This window comes from Amblyomma mixtum, chromosome 5 (assembly GCF_055824585.1).
Source record: "Amblyomma mixtum isolate Tamu chromosome 5, ASM5582458v1, whole genome shotgun sequence".
In the NCBI taxonomy this organism is placed as follows: Eukaryota; Metazoa; Arthropoda; class Arachnida; order Ixodida; family Ixodidae; genus Amblyomma; species Amblyomma mixtum.
The window spans coordinates 168022270-168049405 of record NC_143016.1 but is presented as its reverse complement, the minus strand read 5'-3'; the positions used below and the strand labels follow the sequence as shown (position 1 = coordinate 168049405).

Sequence of the window (27136 nt, the reverse complement as noted above, 5' to 3'; positions counted from 1 at the left end):
CTGCACGGAAAAAGACCTATGGAGGCATTGCCCCGGTTCACAGAACCCCGCAGATAGTGTGACACGCGGAGTCACTCTACAGAGTCTTCAAGGAGACCGATTATGGTGGTTTGGACCGTCATGGCTTTCAGAGACGGAGGATTCCTCGCCAGCTCTAAATTAGATTTACGTCCCAACGGCTGAGGAAAGTTCGGAGGAAAGGAAAAAAGTAAAGGTGTTGCAAGTAAGGACATTTATGCCCATCTTGGACTTGGCTCACCACAGTAGTTTTTTCCGAGTTTTACGGATAACTGCCTGGGTTTTCAGATTCATAAGTGCTTGCCGGAGTCCGTCAGGCAAAGTTGCTTCTTGTCTAGCCGCGGAAGAGATAGAAAGGGCCGAATCATACTGGTTGAAAGCCGTTCAGGAAGAGGCATACACGGATGACATATCCCGTCTTGGCCAAGGACTCCCAGTGAAATCTCAATCGAGCTTACAGAAGCTACAGCCCATTTTGGATACAGAGGGTCTGCTACGAGTGGGAGGGCGGCTGCAATTCTCTGACGAAAATGAAGAGGTGAAGCATCCAATGCTCCTCCCTCCCAGCCATCCGTTCACGGAGCTCGTTATTCGAGACGCTCATTTACGAACTTTGCACGGCGGTGCTAGAGACACCCTCACAGAAGTGAGAGAAAGGTTTTGGATCCCACGAGGACTTCAACAAGTAAAAAGGGTTGTAAACAAATGCAACATCTGCCTAAAAGGTCGCGCGAAGCCTGGCGAAGCTCCGACAGCGCCTTTGCCACAAGAGAGAGTTTGCCGGTCGGAACCGTTTCAAGTGGTTGGCATTGACTTCGCCGGGCCCCTTTTCACTAGGGACAAGGATACGGTCTCCAAATCATACATTGCTCTCTTCACTTGCGCAGTTACTAGAGCAGTTCATCTCGAGCTTGTCTCGAACCTATCGTCTGAAATGTTCTTGTTGGCTTTCCGACGATTTACCGCCCGACGAGGACTGCCATCAATGATATACACTGACAACGCTAAAACCTTTCAGAGCGCCTCTAAAGAAATTGCAGTGTTGAGAGACCCCTTGTTTGACGGAACTTTCCACGACCACTGTGCCAAGACAAGCATCAAATGGAAATTCATTGTGGAAAGAGCAGCATGGTGGGGTGGATTCTGGGAGAGGATGGTGAGGACTGTGAAGGTTTGTCTCCGTAAAATCCTACGCCAGGCAAGACTCACCTTCGAACAGCTTACCACCGTACTGCAGGAGGTGGAAAGCATCGTTAACTCCCGCCCCCTAACCTACATTTCTGCATCGCCAGAAGATCCTGAAATTCTAACTCCGGCGCATTTTCTAACAGGAAAGGGATTGACGTCGTTGCCGTCTCCGCGTAGTGACGTCAGTTCGTCAACGCAAGCTGTGACACGAAGATGGATGCACCATAAGCGACTACTGGTGCAATTTTGGAGGCGATGGCGGAAGGAATATCTTTGACGCTACGGTCGGCGCACACTTGCGACAAACAGCAGGCTCGAAAGACCTCGGTGGGAGACTTAGTTCTCATCCACGAGGAAAAGGCGCCCCGACAAATGTGGAAGATGGGGATGATCGTCGAAGTGATCCACGGAAGAGATAACCACGTCCGAGCGTGTGTTGTGAAGCAGCCCAACGGATCCACATTGCGACGGCCGGTACAGCTTCTCTATCCCCTCGAGCTGTGTGCGTAGCGCTGCCACTGCTGGGGCCGGGAGGTTGTTGTGTCTCCCTTTTTTTTTCTTCTTCTTGGGGAACGGGGAGTGCGTCTTCCAAGAACGGGGTCATTTACAAGTGCCTGCGTTTCTCGTCACCCGTGTGCCCTCCTTTACGTTTGTGTGTGTGTGTGTTTTTCCCTACGCCCGTGTGCGCGACGGGGGCCAAAGGGGACCGGACAGTGCGGGGACGCTCCCTGTTTTGAGCGCTTGTGGCTGGCCCAGGATCGGGTTTCATCGGCAGCGCCTGCGAGGCGGGTTTGGGAGCGAAACTGCCTGGCCAGCAAAGAACGGCCGGGCCCCCTCGGCAAGACAGTGGCTTCGTCGACGGCAAGAAAGAAAGACGTTTGTGTTGTGTGCTCCGTCCGACCACTCCTCTGTGTATTTGTGCCTTAAAGTTAATTACAGTTTTTCTTGTTTGTTTGCTAAAGAATTCGTCTCCGTGTCTCCACTGTCATCAATATTCACCGTCGCAACATTCGAGTCCTCTCACATTTCGCAACACCCTCGCCGGCGCTTCCCACCGATGTCGCGTTTATCTTCTCGTCCTGAACCAACCTCGCCGTCGATGGGTCTTCTGTTCTCGCAGGTGTGCCATTTTCTTCGAGGTTCGGAGTGCCTTGGCGTACTGATTCGCCCGAGACTTCCTCAGCCGGCTCATTTCCAGCCGTAGCTTTGTCTTCTGACTCCGCCTTGGCTGCTCCTTCAGCATCAGCTTCATCCATTAGGATCTCTGAGTTATCGTCACTCCTCGCGGGCCCTGCGACGCTGGCGTAGGTACGCACGCACTCGGTCTCGTCGTGGCCAAAGCGACGACATAGCACACAGCACGGTACCTTGCAGTCACGACGTATGTGGCATGTGCTCTGGCATCGCAAGCAAAGGGGTGCCCTGCCCGGCAATACGACACGGGCCAGCTCACCAGCAATCCTAAGCTGATGTGGTATATCTTCCGGCTTCACACCGGCCTTGAGCTTCAAAGTCACGGTCCAGGTCGTCGAGCTCTTGTCAGACACACCATTCACCCTCCAACGCTCCTTGACCACATCTGTCGCTTTCCCGTACACTACCAAAGCCGCCCGCACGTCGTCGTCGGGGACGGTGGGCAGCAGCCAGTGCAGTTTCAACTGTAGGTCCTGGTGAGACGGGTCGATGAGAACGCAGCGATGGTTCTTCACTTGCACTTCGTTGTTGGCGAGAAGTCTTTGCACACCTGCGTCACACTTGAAGGTAACTGCCCACACGTGATTCATTTGATACGCCCCCAAGGCCGTAACCTCGGGGAGCATATTCAAATCCACCAGCGTATCCCTGAAGTCTTCTACTCGGTAGGGCCATGCTCTAACGTCCGCATGCATAAAAACGGTGCTCAAAACCAAACGCCCTGAAGGCAGACTAGGCAAAACAACACGATACTCATCATACCATGCAGAAGAAAACCTGTTACCGCGGCCGGACACGGCCGCTGATAACGCTCCAACGGAGCCCATTTCACACGCGTCCGTTCGCTATCGCGGCCGCAAGTGGAATCACTCGGCCACGACTGCAACACGGAGGGCGCTCTCTTTCGTCATCTCCCCTTCAACGAAGCGAGAGGAGGCAAAACAAAATGCAACACCCTTTTGCGCAGTCGACAGGATTCGAACCTGTGCGGGGAGACCCCAATGGATTTCAAGTCCATCGCCTTAACCACTCGGCCACGACTGCTTTCTTTTTTCTTTATTGCCTGACTTCGGCAAGAACCACAGTACACCAATACACTTACAAAACACAATGAGCAATAATTAACAACACTATCCGCCTGGCGGTGCGCGGCTTCGTCACGTTAAAACTCCTTAAGCGTCACCAAAGGCTCGACTCTTTCGAGCCACTCGGGAGCTTCAGGAGCAAGTTTTTGACCTTCAATATACTTATGCATGCACTCCCGAAAATAGATCCGTGCTGGCCGTGCATCAGGATATCGATGATATCCTGCCATTCTGGAGCGCCAAATACAATGGAGGCCCATTAGCCTAATAAGGTCGAATGGTACCCCATCCTCACTCTCTACAGGCAAGTACCGAATACCGTGAGAGTCCAGCGGAAATTCCTTTTTTAAAGTCCTTTGTAAGATGTCCCAAAAGTATACCCCCTCCCAACAGTGCAAAAAAACGTGGTCTATTGTTTCTGGTTGTTTACAAATTAAACAGTGTGTTCCCCAAGAAAAATGTTTTTGCACTTGGTGGCACCTGGATCGCCTTCACACGCTTAAGTACGTCGCGTCCCCGTCCTCCATTGTATAAGGCCCTGTACATAGGTTGTGGAAGAACTACATCGCACAAATCCTTGTACAACTTCCTGCTAACAGAAGATAAATATTCATACGAAAATCGAACAGACAGGAATCGAACACTCACGACAACCTCTCTAAAGTAACCAAAAATACGTCCCGAGAAACTTTCGGTTGAGACAACAAAGTCCGGCAGTGCATTTCCGAGCCTTAATTGGCACACAGTACGCAAAAACGGATCGCTTACATCACGCACAAAACAAAATCTGCTTACAATCTGCCGCAGAAATAAGCGTCCCAGACTCAGGCCACCGTCTTTCACCCGCCTAAACAAATTGGTCCGGCTGCAGCGTTCCCAGTCAGCAGCCCACACAAAAACGGCAAAGATCCGGTGCAGTCTCTGTACGTTCATCCTTGCACAATGCAACACATGCATCACGTACCACAGCCTAGACATAAAAAACAGATTACACACTGTGGCCCTTGCGAAAATTGAAAGATGTCGCCCTTTCCACCTATCCACCTTTTCACGCGTGGCTTGTGTCTGTGCTTTCCAGTACGAATCGCTATCGCGATAACCGTCCAGTGGGACGCCTAAGTACTTTACTGGGGTCGTCACCCAGGACATGTTTGCAAAATTGCTGGGCTTCGTTGGCCATTCTCCATGCCAAAGCCCCAGGGACTTTGACCAATTCACTTTACTACCGGTGACCTTGGTGAATTCTTTTACGCATGCCACGGCCTCGGTTACACCTTCCCGGTTCACTGTGAACACCGCGACATCATCCGCATAAGCCAGCAGCTTAACTTCTGCCGCCTGTAGCTGGAAGCCACGAATTTTTTCACTTTCCATGATATTCAAACACAACGCTTCAATGTAAATGCAGAATAGAAGAGGGCTGAGGGGACAACCCTGGCGCACCGAACGCTGCAGGCTAATGGGGGCCCCCAAACTCTTGTTTTGCAATTAATCTTGTCGTGCAGCTCCGGTACGCCAAGGCCACTGCCTCGCCAATAATGGACCCTACATTTACATGGTCGAGTATGCAGAACAGGATATCGTGCGAAACACAATCAAATGCCTTCTCAAGATCTAACTGAAGGATGGCTACACAGCTATTTGTGTTATCACAGCATTCCAGCACACACCTCGCTCTATGAATATTGGAAACAATACAGCGTCCCTTGATCCCACACGTCTGGTGGGGACCGACTATATCTTGAATTACTGACTGTAGTCTACGGGCTAAAATCTTCATGAAAACTTTATAATCTACGTTTCTGAGGGTGATAGGACGTTATGCTGTGACCTGGTGTAACTTTTCTGCTTCGTCGGATTTAGGAATTAGCACTGTATGGGATTTACCATAAGACGGGGGCAATTCATTTGCTTTGTAGGCTTCATTATACTCTGCTGTCAGTACTGGCACTGTTTCGTGTTTATATGCTTTGTAAAAAGCTGCGCTTAACCCATCAGGTCCAGATCTTCCCAGGTTCAAATTTTCTATAGCTTGCTCGACCTCTGACGCAGTTATCGACAGCTCCAGCCTTTCTTTCTGTTCGTCATCTAATCGCGGTAAAGCACCAAGAAACTTTTCCTTGAATGCGCTCACATCCACTTCTTGCTTTGCAAACAGCGCCTGATAATATTCAAGAAATGCCTGCTGGATATGCCCGCTGTCCCCAGATAACGTCCCACCCCATTCAATCTTTTCAATGTGGTTTCGCTGAGCATGCGTTTTTTCGATTCCTAGAGCTCGTTTTGAAGGTGTCTCCCCAACAGCTATATCTTGCGCCATAGCCCGCACAAGTGCACCGCGATAGCGTTCTTCCTCGAAGAGTTCAATTTTGTGTTTTATTTTTCTTATGTCGTCCATCCATTTGCCTGGCTGTTCGCTTTCTTTTTCGAGAAGTTTAGCCAGTAAGGATCTGAAATTTTCCTCCTCACGCCTCTTCTCTTGTCGTATACAGCTTGACCTTTCAATTCCTGCTATCTTTATTTGTTGTTTGCAAAGTTCCCACTGCTGCCATACTTTCAGTTCCCCGCTCGGCTTTAATTTGCTGATTTCTTCGTTTACTTTCCTGCTAAAGATGTCTGTAATGAGCTGATTATTTAATTTCCACATCTCCCAAGAAAACTGATTTCCTCGTTTCTTTGTCCCTATCCCACACAGCACTAAGCAATGATCAGAAAATGATACCGGTACTACACAGTAGCTACTGCATTTTGTAATAACGTCCGGCGACACATAAATGCGATCTAGCCGCCCATGGCTTGACCGCTGAAAATGTGTGAACCTCACACAACGCGTGCGTTCTAAACATTCGACCACATCATCGAGGTTGCACGTGTCTATAATTTCTGAGAGTACCTCAGAGCTTCTGTCCCTAAACGCCCGTGCACTGGTTTTGTCACAGCCTCTGAGGACGCAATTGAAGTCGCCCATGACGATCAGGGATTTCTCACAACTGAAGTACCTTTGTACGTTTTGAAAAAAGGCTGTCGTCTCATCCACCGCATTTGGGGCGTACACACAAATGATGCGCCAATATGTTTTGTTGTACAGGAAGTCAACCAAAACAAATCGATCCTATGGACACGCCGTATATGCCTGAACCTCAAGTCCCGGTACATTCTTTACAAAAATGAGACAACCCGCAGACGTGCCTACAGCGTGGGCCGCTACTGCAGAAAACCTAGACGTGAAACGTCGCACCATGCTCCCGGTCTCTTCTTCCCCGTCAATTTTTGTTTCCTGCAATGCCAGGACGTCAATGTCATGCTCATTTAAAAGGCGGTACACCTGCCTCTGCTTCTTCTTGCATGCCAGTCCCCTGACATTAAGTGTACCGACTTTTATGGGGAACGCATGAGCCATTTTCATGCAGAAGAAAGAGGCCGGGAACATGGTGCTTACCCTTCGCGTCTAGCGCTTGGCTAGACGACATCATTGACACCGGAGCCATCCGGTGCTGGTGCCAGCCCTGGCTGCGGGGGCGTCTTGTCGAGGGCTCTTCTCTCCGTCGACACATTTGGTAGTGGCCGGATGGACGACCGCGGTCCTTGGGTCGTTTTTGCCGGCGGCTCCTCGACGCTGGGGGCTTCTGCCTTGTCTCCTTCGGTTCCGGTCTGGGCGTGTGGCCGCTTCGCTGAGGCAGGGACGCTGGTCGTGCGGGCGCCGCTCTGGTCAAGGTTCTCCTCGGTCAGAGTCGCTGGCTCGGTTTCTGGGAGCGCCGGCACGCTTACTTCATCACTTGACGCCTCCGTCTCCTTTCTAGAAGGTTCCGCCCCTTCAGGTTTGCGTCCGGCGTCGCTGCTGGAGGGTCCCGAAGAGCCCGTCGAGCCTGCTTGCTTTTCGGGTTCCTCTATGCCTTTCGCGGATTCTTCGGCCTCGACTACATCCATGAGAAGTTCCGCGGAGTCGTCTTTCGATGCACCGCCCGTAGCCAGCGCGTAAGTGCGGACACACTCGTTTTCCGCGTGGCCGTACCGCCTACATTTCGTACAGCGGGAACCTTGCATTCACGCCGCACGTGGCCCGTACCATGGCAGCGCAAGCACTGCATTGGACGCCCAGGCGCCACGACAAGAACCAACTCTCCGGCGACGCGTACCTGGTGTGGCAGGTCTTCCACTTTCAAGCCGGGCTTCAACTTCAATAGGACAGTTCTTGTCGTTGAGCTCTTGTCATTGACGCCTTATATCCGCCACCGCTCGCGCGTAAAGTCGGTCACTTTGCCAAACGCCGCGAATGCCGTCCGGATGTCGTCGTCGGCCACACTGTGAAGCATTCAGTGTTGCCGCTGCTTTACCTGCTGGTCTTCGGGGTCGATGATGAGGCAGCGGCGTTTCTTGACTTGCAGTTCATTGAAGGCGAGCAACTTCTTAGCTGCCTCCGTGCTCCGCAGGGTAACCGCCCACACATGGTTGATTTGGTACGCCCCCAACGCGACCACGTCGGGGAGCGTACCGGTCTCGGCCAGGGCGTCACGGAAGTCCTCGACTCGGAACGGTCTCGATCGCACATCGCCGTGAAGAAAAACGGTGTTGAAAACAACACGTCCTGTTGGCAGTGTCGGCAAAATAATCTGGTAATCCTTATCATCGCAGTCATCGATCCTGTTTCCGCGGCCGTCAAAGGCCGCTATCGCCGCTCCGGTGGAGCCCATGACCCTGCGATCCGTTCAGCTCGGCTGCCGGAAGCAGAATGAACCACTCGGCCACGACTGCGACACGGATGGCGCCCTCTGTCGTCATCTCCCCTTCAACGAAGCGAGTGGAGGCAAAACAAAATGCTACACCCTTTTGCGCAGTCGACAGGATTCGAACCTGTGCGGGGAAACCCCAATGGATTTCAAGTCCATCGCCTTAACCACTCGGCCACGACTGCGACACGGAGGGCGCCCTCTCTCGTCATCTCCCCTTCAACGAAGCGAGGGGAGGCAAAACAAAATGCCACACCCTTTTGCGCAGTCGACAGGATTCGAACCTGTGCGGGGAGACCCCAATGAATTTCGAGTCCATCTCCTTAACCACTCGGCCACGACTTTTTATTTTCTTCATTGCCTTCAAGAAAACAACACAAAAACTATACACAAAAACTTTGAAAACCAGCAACCTGCCAGATCTTCCTGGCAGGCCTTGTCAATTCTCTCAACAGAGTGAAATTTTCCATCCTGGGTAGCCAATCGGGTACACATGCTTGTAGTTTCATTACTTCCACAAATCTACGTACATTTTCCCGAAAATACATGCGGGGTGGTCTCGCGTCCGAATCGCAGTAATACCCCGCCATTCTGGAGCGCCATATACTATGGAGGCCCCAGAGCATTACCTGATCAAACGGGAACCCGTCCTGGTTTTCAATTGTTAAATATCTGATCCCGTAGGCATGAAGCGGCAGCTCTCTTTTAATTGTTCGTTGCAAAACGTCCCAAAAAAACACCCCCTCCCAACAGTGAAGAAACACATGGTCTATTGCTTCGGGACACTTGCAGATTAGGCAATGCGACCCCCACGGTAGGAATAAACCCCTTCCCTCTAAAAACCTTTTAACTGATAGTGTTTCTGTATGTAACTTGAAGAAGAAAGTTTTGGTTCCTGGCTGTACTTGCATTCTTTTTACTCTTTTCAGAACATCCCCTCCGTGGCCTCCATCGTACAAAGCTCTGTACATGGGCACTGGAAAAACAACATCACACAGATCTGCGTATAGCTTTTTCCGCTTCACGTCACATAAATATTCTCTCGAAAAACGCACAACACGAAATTTAACGCTATCAACAACTTCTCTGAAGTAACCTAAAGTTCTTCCGGAAAAATAATTTGTTCCCACAACAAAATCAGGCAAAACACGGGTCAACCTTAGTTGACACATAGTTCTCAAAAAAGGGTCACGCACATCTCGAAAAAAGAAAAACCTGTTTACAAGCTGGCGCAGAAACAGATGTCCTAGCCCAAGGCCACCATCTTTCACACGTCTAAACAAATTCGTCCGTCGGCACCGTTCCCAGGTCGATGACCAAACAAAAACAGCTAAAATGCGATGTATCTTCTGTACATTTGCCCGGGAACAGTGCAACACTTGCATGACGTACCACAGTTTGCTTTAAAAGAACAAATTACACACCGTCGCTCTCGCAAAGATTGACAAATGTGCCCCCTTCCATCTATCTGATTTTTCCCGTAGTTCGTTCACTTGTTCTTTCCAATATGCATCACTGTCCCGATAGCAGTTTAGTGGCACTCCAAGGTATTTTGGGGGGATAGTTACCCAAGTCACATTTCCAAAAAGGTCTGGGGTTGATGGCCAACCCCCATGCCAAAGTCCCTGGCACTTTGCCCAGTTCACTTTACTTCCGGTTGCCTTCCTGAAACTGGCAACAGACACAACAGCCTCCCGTATGCTCTGCTGATTCACAGCAAACACCGCTAGGTCATCCGCGTACGCAAGCAACTTGACTTCAGCTGCCTGCAACCTAAAACCTTGAACAGCCTCGTTCTTAATAATGTTCAAACATAGTGCCTCTATGTAAATGGCAAACAAAAGTGGACTGAGGGGGCAGCCCTGGCGTACCGAGCGTTGTACCCGAATGGGGGCCCCCAGACTATTGTTTATAATTAATCTCGTAGTGCAGCCGCGGTACGCCATGGCCACGCCTCTCGAATTACGGAACCTACATTCGCGTGGTCCAGAATACTGAGCAAAATTTCGTGGGCTACACAGTCAAATGCTTTTTCGAGGTCTAGTTGGAGGATGGCCACACATTCATTAGTCAGATCACAACACTCCAGAACCGATCTTGCCGTGTGTATGTTCGTCATAATTGATCTCCCCTTTATACCGCACGTTTGATGAGGGCCAACAATATCCTGAATTACTGACTGCAGTCTCCTTGCTAGCACTTTCATTAATATTTTATAATCGACATTAGACAAGGAAATTGGCCTGTAAGCTGTGACCTGCTGGAGCTTTTCCTCGTTATTTGTCTTTGGAATTAGAATAGTGTGAGATAACCCGTATGACAGCGGCAATCTGTTTATTTCGTAAGCTTCTTGGAACAACGCAGTCAATATTGGCGCTATTTCGTTCTTAAACCCCTTATAGAAGGCTGCACTTAGGCCATCTGGCCCAGGCGACTTTCCCATATTTAAACTATCGATTGCTTTTTCGACCTCGAGTTCTGTGATTGGGATCTCCAATCTTTCCTTCGTGTCCTCGTCTCGTCGTGGCATAGCGATGAGAAACTTTTCTTTGAACGCGTTTATGTCGACCTTCCGTTTGTTAAAAAGCTGCTGATAATACTGGAAGAAGCCTTGTCTGATATGTTCGTCATCTGACGATAGCATGCCGCCCCATTCAATCTTATCAATGTGATTTTTCTCTGCATGCGCCTTTTCCAATGCCAGTGCTCTTTTCGAGGGCGTCTCGCCCATGTCCCAACTTTCCGCCCTTGCCCGCACTTACGCTCCTCGGTATCTGTCTTCTTCCATCAACGCTAGCTGTTCTTTTATTTTCCTAATATCTTCTATCCATTTGCCGGGTGCCTTACATTCTTGCTCATGCAGTTTTTCCAGCAAAGCCTTTAGCTGGGTTTCTTTAATTTTCTCCTGGTACCGCAGGCAACTGGACCTATCAATGGCTTTTATTTCAATCTGTTCTTTGCGCATCTCCCATTGCGTCCAGATTTAGTACAATGTGCCCGGCCTTACTTTAATGAGTTCATTCAGTAAAACCCGTCTAAAGGTCTCATCACTGAGCACTTTGTCGTTAAATTTCCATAACTCCCAGCTAAATGCATTCCTTCGTTTTTTGGTGCCGAATACGCATTTCACTAAGCAGTGATCCGTGAATGTCATGGGCACAACTTGGTATTCATTGCATACGGGAATCAAATCCAGCGACACGTAAATTCTGTCAAGGCGCGCGTGGCTCGAACCTTGGAAGTGTGTGTACTGTACGGCACGCGCTCCCCCCAGGTACTCGGCCACATCTTCCATATTCCACTCGCTTGTTGGCTGGCACAACACATCAGTACTCTTGTCTCTGAAGCCGCGTGTGCTGGTTTTGTCCCGAGCATTCAGTACACAGTTGAAATCGCCCAGCATTACTACCTGCCTCTCCGTAATTAACTGCTGCATAACATTCTCGAAAAACACTGTTCTCTCCTCAACAATGTTAGGAGCATACACACAAAGAATGCGCCACTCAGCATTGGAATATGCAAAAGTGGCTACAACACACCGTCCTGAGAAATGAGTGGTGAGCCTGTACAATCAGTCCAGGCAGCTTTTTGACAAGCAAGGCACACCCACCCGATGTCCCTACCGCGTGGCTCACAATGGCGTAAAATCTAGCCGTGAAACGCTGCACCATGCTCCCGGTCTCTTCCTCCCCATCAACCTTTGTTTCTTGTACGGCAAGCACGTCGATATCATGGTCTCTTAGCAGGCAGTGCTTATTTTTTCCTGCAAATCCCCTGACATTTAACGTGGCTACTCTCAAAGGGGTTTCAGGCGCCATTTTCATAAAGGGTGAAAAGACCGAAAGCATGGTGCTTACCTTCCTCGTCTAGCGCGCGGCTAGACGCCGTTGTTGGAACCGCCTCCGTCTGGAGCGAGCGGCTGAACTGGCAGCGGGAGCGCTTTATCCGCTGCACGCCTCTCCGAAGAAAGGTTTGGCCGCGGACGTAGTGCGGACCGCCGGGATTGGACTGTTTTTGCTGGCGGCTCGTCGACACCGGGGGCTGCTGCCTTGTCACCTTCGAGATCGGTCTGTGTGTGGGGTCGCTTGGCTGGGGCTGTGACGCTTGGCAAACGAGTACCGCTGGTGTACGGGTGCTCCTCACCGTTATCCTGCTCCATGTCGTCTGCTGGCTGAGGTGACGTCTCTTCGTCTGACCTAAAGAGGTCAGGTGTAGCGTCACTCCCCCCCGCATCGCTGGCGGCATTGATGTTTCGTGCGGAGTCCCCCGACGAGTCTGTCTCCCGTGCCTGCGTACGCGCTTCTCCGGTTCCCTTTGCCGCCTCCCCTGCCTCGACTACGTCCATAGTGAGCTCCGACGACCGCTCCCTCGTTCCAGGTCCCGCGGCCGAAGCGTACGTGAGCACACAGTCATCCTCCTCATGTCCGTAGCGCCTACATTTTGAACATCGGGGCACCTTACATTCGCGGCGGACGTGTCCCGTGCCTCGACAGCGCAAGCACTGCATCGCCCGCCCAGGCACCACGACAAGGGCTAATTCCCCGGCGACTCGCAGCTGGTGCGGTAAATCATCTACCTTGATGCCCGGCTTCAATTTCAGGAGCACCGTCCTCGTGGTGGACCCCTTCTCCTTGACGCCTTGAACTCGCCACCTCTCCCGGGTCACTTCGGTCACATTCCCAAAAGCAGCAAAGGCCGTCCGGATGTCATCATTTGCCACGCCGTGCAACATCCAGTGGAGTCGCAGCTTCATTTGTTGGTCTTCGGGATCGATGATGAGGCAGCGGCGACCTTTAACTTCCAGGTCCTTGAACGCCGCCAGCTTCTTTGTTGCTTCTGTGCTGGTTAACGTGACAGCCCACACATGGTTGATCTGATACGCCCCCAACGCCAAAACGTCGGGGAGCGCACCAACATTGGCAAGGGCGTCGCGGAAATCCTCGACCCTGTATGGCCTAACCCGCACATCGCCGTGCAAAAAAAGCGTGTTAAAAATAACGCGTCCGGTGGGCAAAGTTGGCAGAATAATCTGGAACTCGCTATCTTCGTTGTCCTCGAGCCTGTTTCCGCGGCTGGAAAGGGCCGCTATCGCCGCTCCGCTGGAGCTCATGATCCTGCGTCCGTCACACTCGGTGGCCGGAAGTAGAATACCACTCGGTCACGACTGCGACACGGAGGGCGCCCTCTCTCGTCATCTCCCCTTCAACGAAGCGAGGGGAGGCAAAACAAAATGCAACACCCTTTTGCGCAGTCGACAGGATTCGAACCTGTGCGGGGAGACCCCAATGGATTTCGAGTCCATCGCCTTAACCACTCGGCCACGACTGCGACACGGAGGGCACCCTCTTTCGTCATCTCCCTTTCAACGAAGCGAGGGGAGGCAAAACAAAATGCAACACCCTTTTGCGCAGTCGACAGGATTAGAACCTGTGCGGGGAGACCCCAATGAATTTCGAGTCCATCGCCTTAACCACTCGGCCACGACTGCTTTTTTTTTTCTTTATTGCCGACCAGACAGGAAAATCAAACACAACAAATTAAAAGGTGCTATCTGAACAAAGACAGCACTCGTAGGTTAAAACCATTTCAGGGCAACAAGTTCATTCAGCAGAGCAAACCATTCGGGTTTGTTGGCATGTTCTTTATACACATCTCTCAGGTAAGCAATACTCTCAACAAAATACTCCCTAGCAGGTGCCAGATTTTCATCTGCGTGATGGACACCCATCCGTGTCTTCCATACACCATGCAGAACTAACAGCATGAACAGATCATACGGTACACCATCTTCGTTGACAACTGGCCAAAAACGGATGCCATACGGCGTTACTGGAAGGTCTTTCTCTAACGTCCTTTGCAGGATGTCCCACAGAAAGACCGCATCCCAACAGTCCAAGAACATATGGTCTACAGTTGCAGGCTTGCGGAATATCATACAGTTTGTGGACCTGGGGGCATATATCCCTTTCTCTTCCAACCATGGTTTCACGGGGAGTGTGCCACTATGTAAGTGGAAAAAGGAAGTTTTCACCGATGGTCGCACGGCCATCTTCTTAACCCTTTTAAGAACGTCCCCACCCTGACCTTCACCATTCATTATGCGATAAATTGGCACTGGTAACATCATATCTGAGAGGTCCATATACAGCCGCCTACGTTTTACTCCACTAAGGTACTGCATCGAGAAACGCGCTTTCAGAATTTGAAAAGCTCCAACGACTCCACGCAGATACCCATGCACACCTCCACGATGAAACCCGCGCGCACACACCAGAAATTCGGGTAAAAAGTTTTGCAGCCGCACCTGCATCACTGTCCTCAAAAATTCAGGGGGCACTTTGACTGTCTGAAGTGCGTAGAGGCGAAAGCGTTTTCCGCACCACTTTCAGTGCTTCTGTGGCACTGGTGGCGTCACATGTAATTCAGTACTAATTACTAAGTGATGACAAATCACTAATTAATGGTTAATTACTGATTAATGCCTGAATACTAATTACTGCTAATTAAGCTTACGCTTAAGCTTCGCCTTTAGGAATGGAACGCGACAGCGTGTTGTAGCGCTGCCAGGGAGTCCACGGAACGCCACCACCCGTTCGGCGCGATGCCTTGCCGTTTCAACGCAACGGTTCTTGAGGAAAGGAAATGGCGCAGTAAATCTCTGTCATCTCGGTGGACACCTGAACCGCACCGTAGAGGAACGGAGGAAGTGGGAGTGAAAGAAGAAAGACGAAGATGGCCCGTAATGAAGAAAATGAAAATTGTATTTGAGGAAAGAAAATTACGCAGTAACTGTCTCACATAACTCGGTGGACACCCGTCAAAATTCAGGGGGGGGGGGTGCACTTTTTTGACCTAAAGTGTGGTCACTGATGTGTGGTTAAGATGTTAAGCTTCGCCTCTAAGAGTGGAACGCGAGAGCGTCTTGCAACGCTGCCAGGGAGTCCATAGAACGCCATCGCCCATTCGGTTCTACGCCTCGCTCGTCGGCAAATTGGTTTTTGAGGAAAGGAAATGTATTTCTCTCTCATATCTCGGTGGACACCTAAACCTCACCGGAAGGGAAGGGAGGAGGATGGCAGTGAGCGAACACACCGTATTCACTAGACGTGCCTTTGTTCATTCCAAACCATCGAGCTGGCATGGCGGAGTGGATAGCATGTTCGTCTCGCACTCCGAAGACCGGGGTTCGATTCCCGAGCTCGACCAATTTCTTACTAGGTTTTATTTATTTATATGGCCTGACTAGAGAAGTTAATTAGGCTAATTGTGTAATTAAGCAATTAACTAAGCTCAGTCGCACTTACTTGGAGCATCACTATATGGTCCCTTCAATTGGTTGCATGGTTACTAGCCAAAGTACAATTGGCCCCGTTTGAAATTGGCGCACTGTGACGTCACGACCGTTTCGACCAACTGAAAAGCGTGACATTCTCTGTCGACAACTGCTGCTTACAACGATGAGACATTAAAGGCTTTCGCCTTAAAAGGGATCATTTTGGTCACGCAGGAACATGAATCTCGAGACAACTTGCCTTAAGAACAAATGCACAAGACCCAACCCACCGTTCTGCACTGAGCGAAACAAGTTTATGCGGCTCGTGCACTCCCAGGTTGATCCCCACAAAAACACAGCTAACGCTCTGTGCAGCTTCTGAACACACATTCTTGTCATAAACATCGCCTGCAGCACGTACCATACTTTCGCGACAATGAAAAGGTTACACACTGTGGCGCGAGCAAAAAAGGGAAAAATCCCTGCCACCCCATTTTGTTGTTTTCAAACGGACCTGCTCGGTTTCTTCTTGCCAGTACTGCGTCATATCCTTGTAGTGCTGAAGTGGAACGCCTAGGTATTTTGTAGGCGCATCTGACCACTGAACATTTTCAAATTAGGATGGAGTGTCTTCCCACGCCCCCTGCCAGAAACCCACGCATTTGTTCCAGTTTATAACACTGCCGGTACATCGGCAGTATGATGTGGCATCGTTCAGGGCCTCCTTGACTCTTTCTTTGTCTTCGCAAATAATAGCAATATCATCAGCGTATGACAGCACCTTCACTTCTCTTGACATTAGCTGGAAGCCTCTAACCCTTTTATTGTACAACACCTTCAAAAAGCGGCTCCAAATAGATGGCAAATAGTAAGGGGGATAAGGGACACCCTTGCCTGACAGAGGAATGGATTTCGATACAATCAGTCAGTTCTTTGTTTACTACAATATTCGCGAAACACCCCTTATATGCCATTCTGACACCATCCGAAATCACTGAGCCCAAGTTTACGTAATCTAATATACTGAAAAGTGTGTCGTGATGGACGCGATCGAAAGCTTTTTCCAGATCAACCTGTAACACTGCTGCCCGTCTTGAGAAAACGTTGCAACACTCTAAAATGCTCCTCATGATATGAATGTTAGTAGTTATTGTCCTTCCTTTGATGCCACAAGTCTGATGGGGTCCCACTATATCTTTGATGACAGTTTGCAATCTCCTGGCTAGCACCTTCATATAGATTTTATAATCCACATTCGTTAACGTTATAGGTCGGAAAGACGAAACCGACTGCTGCTTCTCGCGATCATTACTCTTTGGAATTAGGACTATGTGCGCTCGTCGGAAAGACGGTGGCAGCTCTCTCTTTTCGTACGCCTCCATTAAAACGGCGTGTAGCGCCTCTGCCACTTCTTGTCAGAACCGCTTATAGAAAGCCGCACCCAAACCGTCCGGACCAGGCGTCTTGCCCGGACTAAGATCATCTATGGCTTTTTCAATTTCTTGGACCCTAATTGGCACCTCTAGAATTGATTTTCTTTCATCATCAAGTTTTGGCATGAGTGACAAAAACGAGCTTTCAAAACCCTCTGCCAGTTTTTTGCTGCACCCAAATAATTCTCCGTAGTGTTCAACGAACGCCCTTTTAATCATTTCCTTGTCTCGGGTGAGGGCATTTTCGAATCTTATCTCTTGGATATCACTTTTCGCTGCGTAGCTCTTTTCGTCCGCTAGTGCCCGCTTCGTTGGCATTTCACTAACCCAAAGCTTTTCTGCCCGTGCCCGTATAACTGCTCCCAAAATGCAACACCCAAATGCAACACCCTTTTGCGCAGTCGACAGGATTCGAACCTGTGCGGGGGAGACCCCAATGGATTTCAAGTCCATCACCTTAACCACTCGGCCACGACTGCGACACGGAGGGCGCCCTCTATCGTCGTCTCCCCTTCAACGAAGCGACGGGAGGCAAAACAAAATGCAACACCCTCATCATCCGCATAAGCCAGCAGCTTAACTTCTGCCGCCTGTAGCTGGAAGCCACGAATTTTTTCACTTTCCATGATATTTAAACACAACGCTCCAATGTAAATGCAGAATAGAAGAGGGCTGAGGGGACAACCCTGGCGCACCGAACGCTGCAGGTTAATGGAGGCCCCCAAACTCTTATTTACAATTAATCTTGTCGTGCAGCTCCGGTACGCCAAGGCCACTCCCTGGCCAATAATGGACCCTACATTTACATGGTCGAGTATGCAGAACAGGATATCGTGCGAAACACAATCAAGTGCCTCCTCAAGATCTAACTAAAGGATGGCTACACAGCTATTTGTGTTATCACAGCATTCCAGCACACACCTCGCTCTATGAATATTGGAAACAATAGACGTCCCTCGATCCCACACGTCTGGTGGGGACCGACTATATCTTGAATCACTGACTGTAGTCTACGGGCTAAAATCTTCATGAAAACTTTATAATCTACGATTGTGAGGGCGATAGGACGATATGCTGTGACCTGTTGTAACTTTTCTGCTTCGTCGGATTTAGGAATTAGCACTGTATGGGATTTACCATAAGAAGGGGCAATTCATTTACTTTGTAGGCTTCATTATACACTGCTCTCAGTACTGGCACTATTTCGTGTTTATATGCTTTGTAAAAAGCCCCGCTTAACCCATCAGGTCCAGGAGATCTTCCCAGGTTCAAATTTTCTATAGCTTGCTCGACCTCTGACGCAGTTATCGACAGCTCCAACCTTTCTTTCTGTTCGTCATCTAATCGCGGTAAAGCACCAAGAAACTTTTCCTTGAATGCGCTCACATCCACTTCTTGCTTTGCAAACAGCGCCTGACAATATTCAAGAAATGCCTGCTGGATATGCCCGCTGTCCCCAGATAACGTCCCACCCCATTCAATCTTTTCAATGTGGTTTCGCTGAGCATGCGTTTTTTCGATTCCTAGAGCTCGTTTTGAAGGTGTCTCCCCAACAGCTATATCTTGCGCCATAGCCCGCACAAGTGCACCGCGATAGCGTTCTTCCTCGAAGAGTTCAATTTTGTGTTTTATTTTTCTTATGTCGTCCATCCATTTGCCTGGCTGTTTGCTTTCTTTTTCGAGAAGTTTAGCCAGTAAGGATCTTAAATTATCCTCCTCACGCCTCTCCTCTTGTCGTATACAGCTTGACCTTTCAATTGCTGCTATCTTTATTTGTTGTTTGCAAAGTTCCCAATGCTGCCATACTTTCAGTTCCCCGCTCGGCTTTAATTTGCTGATTTCTTCGTTTACTTTCCTGCTAAAGATGTCTGTAATGAGCTGATTATTTAATTTCCAAATCTTCCAAGAAAACTGATTTCCTCGTTTCTTTGTCCCTATCCCACACAGCACTAAACAATGATCAGAAAATGATACCGGTACTACACTGTAGCTACTGCATTTTGTAATAACGTCCGGCGACACATAAATGCGATCTAGCCGCGCATGGCTTGAGCGCTGAAAAAGTGTGAACCTCACACAACACGTGCCTTTTATACATTCCGCCACATCATCGAGGTTGCACGTGTCGATAATTTCTGAGAGTACCTCAGTGCTTCTGTCCCTAAATGCCCGTGCACTGGTTTTGTCACAGCCTCCGAGGACGCAATTGAAGTCGCCCATGACGATCAGGGATTTCTCACAACTGAAGTACCTTTGTACGTTTTGAAAAAAGGCTGTCCTTTCATCCACCGCATTTGGGGCGTACACACAAATGATGCGCCAATATGTTTTGTTGTACAGGAAGTCAACCAAAACAAATCGACCCGAAGGACACGCCGTATATGCCTGAACCTCAAGTCCCGGTACATTCTTTACAAAAATGAGACAACCCGCAGACGTGCCTACAGCGTGGGCCGCTACTGCAAAAATCCTAGACGTGAAACGTCGCACCATGCTCCCGGTCCCTTCTTCCCCGTCAATTTTCTTTTCCTGCACTGCCAGGACGTCAATGTCATGCTCAGTTAAAAGCCGGTACACCTGGCTCTGCTTCTTCTTGCTTGCCAGCCCCCTGACATTAAGTGTACCGACTTTTATGGGGAACGCATGAGCCATTTTCATGCAGAAGAAAGGGGCCGGGAACATGGTGCTTACCCTTCGCGTCTAGCGCTTGGCTAGACGACATCATTGACACCGGAGCCATCCGGTGCTGGTGCCAGGCCTGGCTGCGGGGGCGGTTTGTCGATGGCTCTCCTCTCCGTTGACACATTTGGTCGTGGCCGGATGGAGGACCGCCGTCCTTGGGTGGTTTTTGCCGGCGGCTCCTCGACGCTGGGGGCTTCCGCCTTGTCTCCTTCGGCTCCGGGCTGGGCGTGCGGCCGCTTCGCTGGGGCAGGGACGCTGGTCGTGCGGACGCCGCTCTGGTCAAAGTTCTCCTCGGTCAGAGTCGCTGGCTCGGTTTCCTGGAGCGCCGTCAAGCTTACTCCATCACTCGACGCCTCCACCTCTTTTCTAGAAGATTATGCTCCTTCAGGTTTCCGTCCGGCATCGATACTGGAGGGTCCCGAAGAGTCCGTCAAGGCTGCTTGCTTTTCGGGTTCCTCTATGCTTTCGCAGATTCTTCGGCCTCGACTACATCCATGAGAAGTTCCGCGGAGTCGTCTTTCGATGCACCGCCCGTAGCCACCGCGTAAGTGCGGACACACTCGTTATCCGCGTGGCCGTACCGCCTACATTTCGTACAGCGGGGAACCTTGCATTCACGCCGCACGTGACCCGTACCATGGCAGCGCAAGCACTGCATTGGACGCCCAGGCGCCACGACAAGAACCAACTCTCCGGCGACGCGTACCTGGTGTGGCAGGTCTTCCACTTTCAAGCCGGGCTTCAACTTCAATACGACTGTTCTTGTCGTTGAGCTCTTGTCATTGACGCCTTATATCCGCCACCGCTCGCGCGTAACGTCGGTCACTTTGCCAAACGCCGCCAATGCCGTCCGGATGTCGTCGTCGGCCACACCGTGAAGCATCCAGTGTAGCCGCAGCTTCACCTGCTGGTCTTCCGTGTCGATAATGAGGCAGCGACGTCCCTTAACTTGCAGCTCATTGAAGGCGAGCAACTTCTTTGCTGCCTCCGTGTTCCGCAGGGTAACCGCCCACACATGGTTGATTTGGTACGCCCCCAACGCGACCACGTCGGGGAGCGTACCGGTCTCGGCCAGGGCGTCACGGAAGTCCTCGACCCGGAACGGCCTCGCTCGCACGTCGCCGTGAAGAAAAACGGTGTTGAAAACAACACGTCCTGTTGGCAGTGTCGGCAAAATGATCTAGTAATCCTTATCTTCGCCGTCATCGATCCTGTTTCCGCGGCCGTCAAAGGCCGCTATCGCCGCTCCGCTGGAGCCCATGACCCTGCGATCCGTTCAGCTCGGCTGCCGGAAGCAGAATACTCGGCCACGACTGCGACATGTGACGCACGCTTTGAGCATCCCCTGTCTAACACTGCAGGAAGGGGCAAAATAAATAAGAATACTTTTTAGCGCAGTCGACAGGATTCGAACCTCTGCGGGGAGACCCCAATGGATTTCAAGTCCACCGCCTTAACCACTCGGCCACGACTTTTTTTTTTCTTTATTGCCTGGCTTTGACATTACACAACAAAATGGCGGGACACAATGAACTCTTGCTGTTGATATAGTCAGCCTGCCAGTGGCTGCCTTCGTCACTTTAAAATTCATTTAGAGCCATCAAAGGCTCCACCCTTGACAACCACTCGGAAGCCTCGCCAACAGCTTTGACCCTATCAACAAACCGGTGCACAGTCTCACGAAAATAAATTCGTGCTGGCCTCGCGTCGGAATCACAGTAATATCCTGCCATTCTCGCGCGCCAAATACTGTGGAGGCCCAATAGCATTATCAGATCGAAAGGTACTCCGTCCTCGTTTGCAATGGGCAGATATCGTATTCCATGGTGGTGAAGTGGAAATTGTTTCTTTATAGTCCTTTGAAGTACGTCCCAAAAGTAAACCCCTTCCCAACAATGCAGAAAAACGTGATCTATCGTTTCTGGTTACTTGCAGATAAGGCAGTGATGACCCCATGGAAGATAAGCCCTTATCCTGTAAAAACATTTTGACTGATAACGTTCCAGTGTGCAACATGAAAAAAAAGTTTTAACCCCTGGCTCAACGTGCATTCTCTTTACCCTCTTTAACACATTCCTTCCAGGGCCTCCACTGTACAAGGCCCTATACATGGGTTCCGGCAAGACAACTTCACATAAATCCTTATACAATTTTTTCTTGTTCACTGTAGATAAATATTCCCCGGAAAACCTCGTTGAGAGAAATCGGACACTTGCGACAACTTCTCTGAAGTACCCAAAAATTCCGCCCGATAGGGTTTCGGTTGCAACAACAAAGTCAGGCAGCGCGCGCCCCAGCCTTACTTGGCACACGGTGCGCAAAAACGGATCACTGACATCACGCAGAAACATAAATCTGTTAACAATCTGCCGCAAGAAAAGGTGTCCCAGACCCACTCCACCATCCTTCACTTTTCTAAACAAATTCGTCAGGCTGCGCCTTTCCCATTGTGCAGCCCACACAAAAACAACAAAAATTCGATGTAGCTTTTGTATGCTCATTCTTTCACAATGCAACACTTGCATCGCATACCACACCTTATTGATAAAGAAAAGGTGGCACACGGTGGCTCTAGCGAAAATTGATAAGCCTGTTTTTTTCCATCTTTCCGCCTTCTCACGCACATCCTGGATCTGCACTCTCCAATATGTTTCGCTATCGCGATAGCTTTCTAGCGGTACTCCAAGGTACTTCGTTGGGGTCTTCAACCAGGGTACGTTAGCAAAGTGGTCCATCGTCGTTTGCCATGCTCCGTGGCAGAGCCCCACTGACTTAGACCAGTTCACTCTGCTGCCAGAGGTTTTGCACAATTCAGCGACACATTCAACGGCCTCTGTTACACCTTCTCGATTAGCGGAAAAAACCGCTAAATCATCCGCATATGCCAGCAGCTTCACCTCCGCAGCTTGCACACTCGGCCACGACTGCGACATATGAAGCACGCACTGAGCATCCCCTGTCTAACACTGCAGGAAGGGGCAAAATAAATAAAAATACTTTTTAGCGCAGTCGACAGGATTCGAACCTGTGCGGGGAGACCCCAATTGATTTCAAGTCCATCGCCTTAACCACTCTTTTTTTTTCTTTATTGCCGGTAAATAATACATGCGCAGGCATAAAAAGTCGCTAGCCAGACTTTGGCTAAGGCGACGGATTAAAACATTTCCATTTCAATCCATTTGTCCATAACTGCCACCCAGTCCGGTGGCTGAGGTTGACTGCGGAGAACATCTCTCAGAGAGGCTACACTTTCTATGCAGTTTTCCCTGACTGGTCGCACATTTGCGTCTGCGTGCCTAGCCGCCATCCTAGTTTTCCAGATGCTGTGGAGGCCCAGTAGCATAAACATATCGTATGGCACTTCGTCACTTTCTATAGGTAGGAACCGGATGCCATATGGAGTAACAGGTAGCTCTTTTTTTAAAGTTCTTTGCAAGATATCCCAGTGGAAAACCGGGTCCCAGCAGTCGATAAAGACATGTTCGATGGTCTCGGGTTTTTTCCACAGTGTGCAGTCGACGTTCCATGGTACGAAAATGCCTTTATAGTTTAGCCATGTTTTCACCGGAAGGGTACCAGAGTGTAATTTAAAGAAAAAGGATTTGACGTTCGGTCTTACCGGCATCTTCTTAACTCGATTTAGCACATCTTTTCCTGGGCCTCCGCAGTAAAAGGATCGGTATAAGGGTACAGGTATAAAGATATCTAACAAATCCTTGTACAATTTTTTCCTGGGTACAGCAGCCAGATACTCTGTCGAAAAATGAGAGCTCAAAATGTGAAAGGCAGCCACAACTTCACGTAAAAAACCAGTTACAGCACGATTCGTGGCTGGGAAACTGGACACAACAAATTCCGGTAACACATTTCCTAAGCGCACCTGCAACATTGTGCGCAACAAAGGATCGGTTTGATCACGTAGAAACAAAAATCTTGAGACAACTTGTTTCAGAAACAAATTGGAAAGTCCAAGGCCACCCCTTTTGACTGGAAGGAACAAATTAGCTCGACTAGTTCGCTCCCAATTCGAGCTCCAAATAAAAACAGCAAACACTCTATGCAGCTTCTGCACATTTGCTCTGGTGATGAGCAAAAACTGCAAAAAATATCAAATTCTGGCTATCAAAAATACATTGCACACACTTGCACGCGCGAAAACAGTCATATCACGTCCTCTCCATCCATCCGCTTTTTTTCTTGCACTCTGCGTTACCTCACCCCCACAACTCCGTACTGTTCTTATAGTGCTCTAAGGGTACCCCCAAATACTTCGCAGCGAAGGTCGTCCATTGCATGTTAGCAAACAGTGGGGGCGTGCTCTCCCAATCACCGTGCCAAAATCCAATGCACTTATCCCAGTTAACTTCGCACCCGGTCTTTTTGCAATAGGCCCCCGCAACTTTCACAACTTCTTTAACGCTTTCTTGGTCCGCGCAAAAAACAGCAATATCATCAGCGTAAGCAAGCACTTTTACTTGCACCGACTGAAGAGTGAAACCGCAGATCCCATCATTGTGTAACAGCGATAACAGAAAAGGCTCAAGATTGATCGCAAAGAGCAGAGGCGAGAGCGGGCATCCCTGCCTGACCGAGGAACAGACAGGCACAGGTTCAGTAAGCTGTTTGTTCACTATAATACGCGTAACACAGTTTTCGTACGCCATCTACAGATGGCGTACGAAAACCTTGCAATATTACAGAGCCGCCGTTAGCATATTCTAGAACGGCGAAAAGAATTTCGTGTGACACGCGATCGAAGGCTTTCGCTAGGTCAAGCTGCATCATGGAAACTCGTCCCACGAACGCATCGCAACATTCAAGAACAGTTCTAGCAATGTGCACATTCGTGCCAATGATGCGACCTTTAATACCGCACGTTTGGTGCGGCCCTACAAGGTCCTTTATAACCTTTTGCAGTCTATTGGCAAGAATCTTCATAAACACTTTATAGGTTTGGTTTGGTTTATGGGGTTTAACGTCCCAAAGCGACTAAGGCTATGAGAGACGCCGTAGTGGAGGGCTCCGGAAATTTCGACCACCCGGGTTCTTTAACGTGCACTGACATCGCACAGTACACGGACCTCGAATTTCTCCTCCAAAGAAATTCAGCCGCCGCGGCCGGGATTGAACCCGCGTCTTTCGGGCCAGCAGCCGAGCACCATAGCCACTGAGCCACCAAGGCGGCATAAACACTTTGTAGTCAACTTTGTAAGGCTCATCGGCCGATAAGCCCCAACGGACAGTAGTTTAGCCTTGTCCTCACTCTTGGGCACTAAAACCACGTGTGCTGTTTTAAATGACGGCAGCATTTTCTTTGTTTCATAAATTTCGGTGAAGACGCAGTGCAGAGCATGGGTGAGTTCGGCTTTGAAACTCTTATAAAAATCACCGCCTAAGCCATCAGGACCAGGAGATTTTTCGGCACTCAGCTCTTCGATTGCTCTTCCCACTTCGCTTACGCTGATTGGTACCTCCAGCCCTTGTTTTATTTCATCTCCAAGCTTTGGCATACGAGACAAAAACATATCTGCAAAGGCCCCTAATTCAAGCTGACGGCGCCCAAACAATTCCCTGTACTGCTCAACAAAAGCTAACTGAATCACCTTGCTATCATTCGTTACCTCGTTTCTGCACCTGATTTGTTTTATTTCATTATGAGTCGCGTACTTCTTTTCATCACTAAACGAGCCTTTAGTAGGCACTTGGTCAAGCCAGAGACGTTCAGCACGCGCCCTTATCACGGCAGCTGTGTATTTGTTTGTTTTTCGATAATCTCAAGTTTACTTTTTGTTTCTCTTATCTCTTTCTTATATCTGCCCGGCTGGGAACTTTCCAGGCTTACGAGCAAGTCAAGTTGGCAATATAGTTCTTTTTCTCTAACACGTTTATCATGGCCAATGACGCTTGCTCTTTCAATCGCGTTCATTTCCACTTGCTGTTTGAAATCTTCCCATATAATTACCCAGTTCCCAGGCTCTGCTGATAGCAATGCTTTAATACATTCATTAACTTTACTACCAAAACGTTCATCCTCGAGTAGCTGTGCGTTAAACTTCCAAAGGTCCCACGAGAAACTAGATTTCTTTTCTTTTTTCCCCAGGGTAAACGTAACTAAGCTGTGGTCTGTAAAATACATGTTTTTCACCTCGTAGCTGTTGCACAAAGGAACAAGATCAACGGAAACATAAGCTCTGTCCAATCTAGCGTGACTTTCACCCTGAAAATTAGTAAAATGCGATGCTACCGAAAGAACTTCAGCAACATCATCTAAACCATTTTCGTGTACAAGCGCATTCAACGATTCCGCACTTTTGTCGCGGACAAGTCTTTTTGTAGTTCTGTCCTCTGCTTTATATACGCAGTTAAAGTCACCCAAAAGCACAATTAACCACTCACAGCATACGTATTGTTCAAGACGCTCAAAAAATTCCTCGCGCTCGTTCTCTTTGTTAGGGGCATACACACATATGATCCTCCATAGTAAATTGCAATAAAGAAAATCAACTACAAGCAAACGGCCAGTTTGACACACAGTTAAATTCTGTTCGCCTATCCCCATGGAATTCCTAATAAAGACAGCACAACCCCCCGATGTGCCAGACGAATGGCACACACAAATATTGTAACGTGTCGTAAAAGGCTGCACCATACGGTCCGTCTGTTCCTGTCCTTCGACTTTGGTCTCCTGGACGGCTATTATGTCGAGGTCATTATCGAGAAACAACCGGCTTAGTTGGTACTGACGTTTTTTAGAAGCCAGTCCCCTGACATTAATTGTTGCAATGCGCAACGCTCCAACAGTTGTCGAAGCCATCTGGTTTAAGTACAGGAGCCGTATGGTGCGTACCTCAGGACACAAGGCGACGGTGGAGGGCGACTTGCCTAGTCCATGGTGCTCGATGAACGTGCCGGTATTCCAACGTCTCTTGCACCTCTGCCTCATGCGTACGGACTGGAAACCCAGCCCATGCAGTCCGTCACCGAAAAAGGCCATCTCGCTTCCACAGAAGCCACCCACAACGCACTCACTCAAGTAAGGCGGCGGCTTAGCCGCCGCTCGTTGATCGGCCGGTATATTTGGCCGCGGTTTCAGCGTTGCTCGCCTCACACCAACAGTCTTCTGCGGTGGCTCGTCGCCCTCGCTCGCTTTAGGCTCTCCCTGTGCTCATGTGGTCGCTTTCCTCCCTGGTTGCTGGTTGACGCATCCGTCACTTCCATGCTTTCAGCATGTTGGGGAACGACGGGAGCTGACGCCCCACTCCCCGAGAGGACTTTGCTCTTTGACGTCTTAACATCTGCAGGCGGCGCTTCCTGTTGCTGCAGCTTACTGCTGAGCGTCTCCGAGGTTGCGGATGTTCCAGGAGTCGATCGACACAGCCGGGGATTTTTCCTTCGCCGCTCCGTCACCTGCCTCTGCTGCAGCGTCTTCCGCGTCAGCCTCGTCCATGACAAGCTCGGAGGAGACGTCATTGTTGACTGGGACGGCAGCGCTCGCGTACGTACGTACACAGCTGCTATCATCATGTCCGTAACGGC

At 49.7% G+C, this 27136-nt stretch overlaps 1 protein-coding gene and 6 non-coding genes across 7 annotated transcripts; all 7 read right to left on the bottom strand.

The window, feature by feature from the left end:
* Positions 1–3362: 3362 nt before the first annotated feature.
* TRNAS-UGA (transfer RNA serine (anticodon UGA)) lies at positions 3363–3444 on the bottom strand. Its single transcript has one exon. It is a non-coding gene; the product is annotated as a tRNA-Ser (tRNA).
* Positions 3445–8315: 4871 nt separating this feature from the next.
* TRNAS-UGA (transfer RNA serine (anticodon UGA)) lies at positions 8316–8397 on the bottom strand. Its single transcript has one exon. It is a non-coding gene; the product is annotated as a tRNA-Ser (tRNA).
* A 5061-nt stretch (positions 8398–13458) lies between these two features.
* TRNAS-CGA (transfer RNA serine (anticodon CGA)) lies at positions 13459–13540 on the bottom strand. The gene has a single exon. It is a non-coding gene; the product is annotated as a tRNA-Ser (tRNA).
* A 78-nt stretch (positions 13541–13618) lies between these two features.
* TRNAS-CGA (transfer RNA serine (anticodon CGA)) lies at positions 13619–13700 on the bottom strand. The gene has a single exon. It is a non-coding gene; the product is annotated as a tRNA-Ser (tRNA).
* An 87-nt stretch (positions 13701–13787) lies between these two features.
* LOC149344577 (uncharacterized) lies at positions 13788–16284 on the bottom strand. Its single transcript, XM_089542635.1, has 2 exons — positions 15700–16284; positions 13788–14538 (listed from the first exon to the last, which is right to left on the bottom strand). Exons 1-2 carry the CDS (start codon positions 15888–15890, stop codon positions 13788–13790), a joined length of 942 nt encoding a protein of 313 aa, XP_089398761.1. The 5' UTR covers positions 15891–16284.
* A 1030-nt stretch (positions 16285–17314) lies between these two features.
* TRNAS-UGA (transfer RNA serine (anticodon UGA)) lies at positions 17315–17397 on the bottom strand. The gene has a single exon. It is a non-coding gene; the product is annotated as a tRNA-Ser (tRNA).
* Positions 17398–20993: 3596 nt separating this feature from the next.
* TRNAS-UGA (transfer RNA serine (anticodon UGA)) lies at positions 20994–21075 on the bottom strand. The gene has a single exon. It is a non-coding gene; the product is annotated as a tRNA-Ser (tRNA).
* Between the last annotated feature and the right edge of the window lie 6061 nt (positions 21076–27136).

Coding starts and splice junctions, on each gene's coding strand:
- LOC149344577 (XM_089542635.1), bottom strand. CDS start 15,890: ATGTTTATGACAAGAATGTGTGTTCAGAAGCTGCACAGAGCGTTAGCT. Junction 14,539..15,699: donor CTGCGTGACCAAAATGATCC/CTTTTAAGGCGA, acceptor AGTGCCCCCTGA/ATTTTTGAGGACAGTGATGC.